Here is a 6,517-nt window from a genome sequence, read left to right as displayed (position 1 = left end):
CTTTTAAAAACAAGTCTCCTTGCTGTAGTCTTGCCCAGGAATTATGATGTTTTGTCAATGATTGTGCGAGCACTTGTTAATAATTATCAAGAAAATCTAATATCTAAATAATGTTTTAAAGACGCTCTCCAGAATTTTTGGACTTGGAAAAATTTCGAAGTGCTCAAGATTGAAGTTGTAAAATTTCATTGAAATATATGTAAGATTGAAAGATCAGATTCGCCTCTGACATATCCCGTTTCCTGAGATTGAATTGAACTTAGATCTAGAATTAAATATTGTCTATCTGGGACAACTGGTAGCTTCTTTCTTAAAGTTGCAATCGATTAGTTTGAATATCCGAGACCTTCTTTCACTGAATCTGTTGTTATAAAACCTCGCAGTCCGTTGAAATAAAGTTTCTAGCTTTTAAGCCGTCTCTCATTTACCCCTTAACTGACGATAAACACTATCGTGACTTAGATGGAATCACGATAGTGCATTTATAAAGACCAGTAAGCAGTCATTTATCTTTTATTTTGTAAGGGAAATATTATGAACATTATACAGTGCGAGAAGCGTAGAAAATATAATTGTTGTATTGAATTGTTTGTAATAATATAATATTTCTTTGTGTTAAGTGTTTTTTGAAGAGTAAAGTTGTTTGACTCTAAGCAATCCTTATCGAGTTGTTAAAGATTGTCGTTAGCGAATGCGGGTCGCGCATGCGTGGACTGCCAATTGTCTTTGAATGATCTGAATCAGAATCGGGTATACCGGCTCAGTTGTTTGACTGAGAGGGTCATGGTTACCTTACGGTATCTCAGGGAATAAAGGGATTAACACACCCACGAGAGGAGTTCTTATCATCATGTATTAAGCTAAATCAAGATTTTATAAGTGTTTTGTGAAGTTGATAATATTGAAGGGTATGCATGCACGATATATATTGTTACTAGCAGGCATTTGTACAATAAGACTATACTTCGAGTTGCCGGATAGGAAACTTTACAATAGATAGTTTAAGGATTGTAATAAATATAATTAATCTATTCCTGGTCAAACAATGATTTTATACGATAACAAGAAATGGTAAAATAAATTTTATACATGAACACAAAGGAAATTCTCGATTTATTGAATGAAAGGAACAGAAAAGAATCCTTGAAAATCTGTTAATGAACCTGGTAATATGTAAACCAAATTGGAGTAAATCAAGGTTTTCATATTGATTGAATTTTGGATTCTTATGAGTAAATATATAAATGGCGCCGCGACCAGGATGATTGCTGGTGATGATTGATAATTGATAACTGATTGATAACGGATATATTTAACATTGCTATTGGTGTTTATACATGAATATGTTTTGATAGATGTTTTTACCAATATTGCGTGTCATGAGAAAGTGTTCGTTACGTCGGGTTGTTATGACTAGGTTGGTATTGGCAATTTAGACAACCGTCGACGCTGTATTTTTGTTGTGAATCATATGAGGAGATTGAAAATTTTATATGCGTTATACATCTTGAATTGATCAGTGTTAATCGTTGCCACTAATTAAAAACATTTAAGTATGAAAATTATTTTCCACTAGTTGTGATTTTTATTGAAAAAAAAAATTTAAGTGGAAATAATAAATTCCGGTAATTCGCTAACAGTTGAAAGTGAAGTTAATAAATTGGTTCTTCCCTATGATTTTCGAGTTGTGTGTTAGTGAGTTTGCGCCGACATTGATGATATCGTTGTCGCACACGGCGGCCATTTTGTCAATGATCAGGCATCCATTGATGGGTTAAACTAGTCTCGGCATTAATTAAGAATAATGTTGTCACACAGGCGGCCATCTTGTTAATGACCGAGCAGTTAAGTTGAAGTTTTTTTAAATGAAAACTCTATGGGAAATAATTTAATATAGTTGTGCTGCACTAAGTAATTATTAGGTAGTTCCTTCCTACACCCTTACTTGGTCGATTTTTCTTCTTTAGTGAACAATTTATTAAATTATTAACAATGTCAGGCGTATAAATGCCAGATAATGAAAATGAAAAAAAAACAGAAAAACCCATAGTGCTGATCCTAGGTAAAGAAAATGGAAAGTGCCTTTGATGAAATAAACGAAGAAGAGGAAACCCTTTATTTTATAACACACTCAATAGGTGGTGCTACTTGTTATGATATCACATCTGAAGAAGTAAAGGGGTGTGAAGCAGAGGCAGTTGTGCTTTTTGTAGGAAGTAATGATATAGAAAATGAAGATGTTGAGTCAACAAATTATATTTGAAATCATATCATAGAACTGGTAAATGATATCTCCATTGCGGACGGAGTGAAGATAGTCGATATTGTTACTGTGGAACCCCGTACAAGCCTGAGATATGTAACCTATGACGATTATCGAAAAAGTCGAAATAGGTTGAACCAAATGTTACGTAAGTCAACCGGTTATTATATCATTAATAATGGTCTCATTGAAAAGGATCTAGGCCATGATGGAGTTCATTTAACTCAAGAAGCCTTTGAAACACTAGCGGGAAGAATAAATGAGAGAATCAGCAGTGACGCTGATTCAGGAGAATGGTAATAGCACAAGTGGACCAAGTGGGGTGGGGATGAGGGACTACGCATCTTACATTACATGAGTTATAAGTTATATATGATTATTGTGTTAAGTTTTGAAGTGAATTTCTCTTGAAGTGTGTTAATTAATTGCATTCAATGGGGTGGTTATATATTAAATTAAGAATTGCTGAAATTGTTGAAAATATTTAAATTGTATATTTTGCATAAACAGTTGTTTGCTGAAATTGCTGGAAATTTGAAGATTCAAATTGGTTTTAGGTGGTTTGATAATTATCATTGGAAAAATGACGGAAAGAGAAGCTATGGTGAGATCACGAGTTGGTTACAAGGGTGTAATCACCAAATGAATAAATAAGACAGACTCTGCTATTGCTGCAGGTAATGTCAATACATTGTCATCAATTAAAGATTTAATAATGAAACAAATGAAGACTGTGCAAAACCTGAAGGAAAAGATATTAGCTTTAACCACTGAAGAAGATCGAATGAATGAGGTGGAAGAGCAAGCGGAGTATGAAGTAGTAATTGGGGAACATTGGTATAAGTTGATCAATGCCATCACAGCGATATCAGGATACGGTTCACCTGGAAATCCTCCGACCACACCTAAGACTCATATTAGATTGCCGAAATTGGGTCTCCCACATTATAATGGAGATGTGTTGGAGTGGAATTCCTTTTGGGAATTGTACAATGTGTCGGTACACCAGCAAGGGGACTTGGAACTAATTTGGAAATTCTCATATCTGCAAAGTATACTCACAGGAGTTGCTCTAAAATTGATTTCAGGATTTAAGTTGGAAGCTGCGAATTATTCACAAGTTATATCTCTTCTCCAAGCCACTTATGGAAAAAAAGGATGAGATCAAACGAGTTCTGGTAAGAAGATTACTAGAAATGGAGTCTCCATCTGCTAATTCAGAATCATCCCCATATTTTGAATGCTCAATAAGATCATTAGAGAGTGAAAACCTGGAGTTGAATGAGCTCTACACTATTTTGCTGTATGGTAAGTTGCTTATCCCTGGATAGGTACGCTCCTCGGACACCCCTTTAAGGGTATACTCGGTCGTGCGCGACCCCGACTCCGAAAAAAATTCAGTAAAAATGTAGTTATGCATCAATCTGTATTGTTTGGCTTGCTAAAAATACTTCAAAGAATGCTAAAAACTACTGAAAATATAAATGATACTCATCTACAAAATAACTATTTATTAGAAATATATTAAAAATTTAAGTATACAAAAAAAAACTTGACGTAAATATTTATAAGAAATAGAAATATACATATACACATAAATACCTTTAGGGATTCCTTCTTAGATGGCAAAGCAACAGCGTGTAATTGCTGGAAATGAGTTGGACCCATAAAAGTCAAGATCTGGAATGAGAAAAAAAGGGTAACTTTTTTTGGCCAAAAAAATTTGTCCAAATTTCATGAATTTTTTTGGGTACCCAAATGAAATAGGAAGAGGCTATTTTTTTTATAGAATAAACTCATATTATCCTAGAACAGAAATACATAATAAAATGTGCACTAAGATGTAATTTACTGTTATATCAGGGGTGAAATCTAAAGGTCATTTTTTGACGGCCTAGTTTCACAATGTAAATTTCTTATGAAAATCATTGTATCTCCTATAAAGTATGAGATTAATGCATTAAGATATACCAAAATATCACGAATTCTATACAGAACAAGAATATATAGAGATATGCCAACTTACCTTTCGGGTATGTCAACAAAATGGCCGCAGACAGCAACAACTCTTACAGCCACTTAAAATGAATAATGGGTTGAAAACTCCATATTATTATCAACATCTCTTTTTAACTCCATTAGAAGTGTGTTGATGACATCCATGCCGACGGAATACTGCCTGCTGGCCATTATTGAAGATAAATTCAAAATAAATAGAAAAAATCAAATTTGCAAAAAATAAAGAAAATCCAGAAATTAGCATTTGCGAGAAAATGGACCTCATGGCAATATATGGCATCTAAGCCAAAACCAATGTCATGCAAGTGGTAGACACACCATCCATCCACACTTTCCAACTATAAAGAACCAAACAAGTATCAACACTGTTCGACAATTTATAATTATGTAATAACTTTGCTGTTTGATCACTTACCCTTATAAAGGTATGTCAGGGTCGAGGTCGACCCCTGAGGGTGTAAAAAAACGGAGAAGGAGGGAAGTTAGACGAAAATCAGTCCTAAAGCAGACAATGGCATGTAGACTAGTCACCCCTTGCAGGTCGATCACTTCCATATTTGAGACAGCTGATGATTTATGGGGAAAAAACAGGTTTTGAAAATGCTATAGGGGTCGCATACGACCCATCATACCTTTCCAGTGTTTTAAGAGTGTTAGTGAAACTGTAAAACGCAGATGTGGAGATAATTAGCTAGTATTTGACACATTTAAGAAATATCTAGAAGAAGAAATTCACAATCTAAGATCTTTCGTCTCAGCGGATGTAAATAAACCTGGAACTCTATCAACAATATCTACGTTCACAGTGAATCAATCACAATCTGTTAGACCGAAGAGTAAAGGAAATGTGAAAAAATTTAGTTCTCAACAAGCAAGAAAATGTGCGTTGTGTGAAGGCAAACACTGGTGGACACAGTGTAAAACTTACGCCAGTAGGGATAAGAAACTGAGTCGTCTCGGTTTTTTACGATTGTGTTTTGTATGTACATCGAATAAACACTTGTGTGTAGATTTTGAAAAGCAAATTTGTGTTAACGGATGTAGATTAAAACATCATTGTGTGTTATGTGATAAACAACAAACCAGTGAATCAAGTAAACCAACATGTAAATCAACAATTAAATCAGCAAGTAAACCTAATAATAACGGCGTGCAAGTTGGAACACTTTCCGTAAGTGATCAGAGTAAAAAATCCAAGCAGAGATCCATTTTACCAACAGCCACAATTGTGTCAAAGGGTAAAGGAAGACACTTGGTACGCCTTCGTGGATTATTGGACACTTGTGCGGAACGAACCTTTATCAGAAGGTCAGAACTTAAGGACGTACTGTATAGATCTAAAGGCATGGAAAAAATGGAAAACGTTGTGTAAAACCAAAATTTTTCTAGCGGACAAAGATATCGATCTGCCTGTGGACAGGCAAGCACCCATTGATATGTTGATAGGCGTTGATAATGTCTATAACATATTACACACCGGATTCAGAAAAGCTGGGAAATTGATATTGTTACATACCATATTTGGATATGTTGTGACAGGGTCCTGTAATGATCCTCCAGTGCAGGAAACCCAGGTAACTGTTAAAACTAGCAACTAACGAGGAAGTAATTGAAGCTACTCATAAATTTGATAATGATGTAAAGAATGATCTGGATATTTTGTGGAATTTAGATAAAGTAGGTATTGACTGCAATGAATTGAAAGAACATGATCGAAAGGTTCTAGAAACTTTGAAAATACCATTGTATATTCTGAAATAGAGAAGCAATATGTTGTGGCCTTACCATGGAAGTCTAATAAGCCCAGGCTTCATCCAAATTTGGCAAGGCGTGGGGCCGGGTTAAACAACAATGTGCAAATTTTCAGAAAGATGAAGCCTACCTGAACCACTATCAAAAAATCCTGAAGGATCAGGAGGATAGGGGGTTCATTGAAAGGGTAGATAAAAGCAATTCGGTTGAAAATTTTCATTATATAGCACATCATAGTGTACAGAAAGATAGTGTCACCACTCCAATCAGAATAGATTTTGACTGTTCCTGGAGACAAGGTAAAAATGGATTGAGCCTTAACGACTGTCTGTGAACAGGATCACATATTACGACAGATTTGCTAAAGGTCTTATTGAAGTTCAGGACTAACAACTACGCTTGTATTAGTGACAGAGAAAAATCATTTCTAATGGTGCAATTGAGAGAAGAAGACCGCAATTACACACTGTTTTTATGGTTGCA

General features: G+C 35.0%; 1 protein-coding gene across 1 annotated transcript; it reads left to right on the top strand.

The window, feature by feature from the left end:
* Window positions 1–2,978: 2,978 nt before the first annotated feature.
* On the top strand, window positions 2,979–3,425 carry LOC137617488 (uncharacterized). Its single transcript, XM_068347508.1, has one exon. The coding sequence runs from the start codon at window positions 2,979–2,981 to the stop codon at window positions 3,423–3,425; it is 447 nt and encodes a 148-aa protein (XP_068203609.1).
* The last annotated feature ends 3,092 nt before the right edge of the window (window positions 3,426–6,517 follow it).

The sequence above is a fragment of the Palaemon carinicauda genome, chromosome 23, assembly GCF_036898095.1.
Source record: "Palaemon carinicauda isolate YSFRI2023 chromosome 23, ASM3689809v2, whole genome shotgun sequence".
Taxonomy (NCBI): Eukaryota; Metazoa; Arthropoda; class Malacostraca; order Decapoda; family Palaemonidae; genus Palaemon; species Palaemon carinicauda.
Note: the sequence above shows the minus strand (reverse complement) of the source record. Positions and strands in the feature narration are given on the sequence as shown.

What these genes read in the sequence shown, in the direction of transcription:
- LOC137617488 (XM_068347508.1), top strand. Translation starts at nt 2,979, where the DNA reads ATGAAACAAATGAAGACTGTGCAAAACCTGAAGGAAAAGATATTAGCT.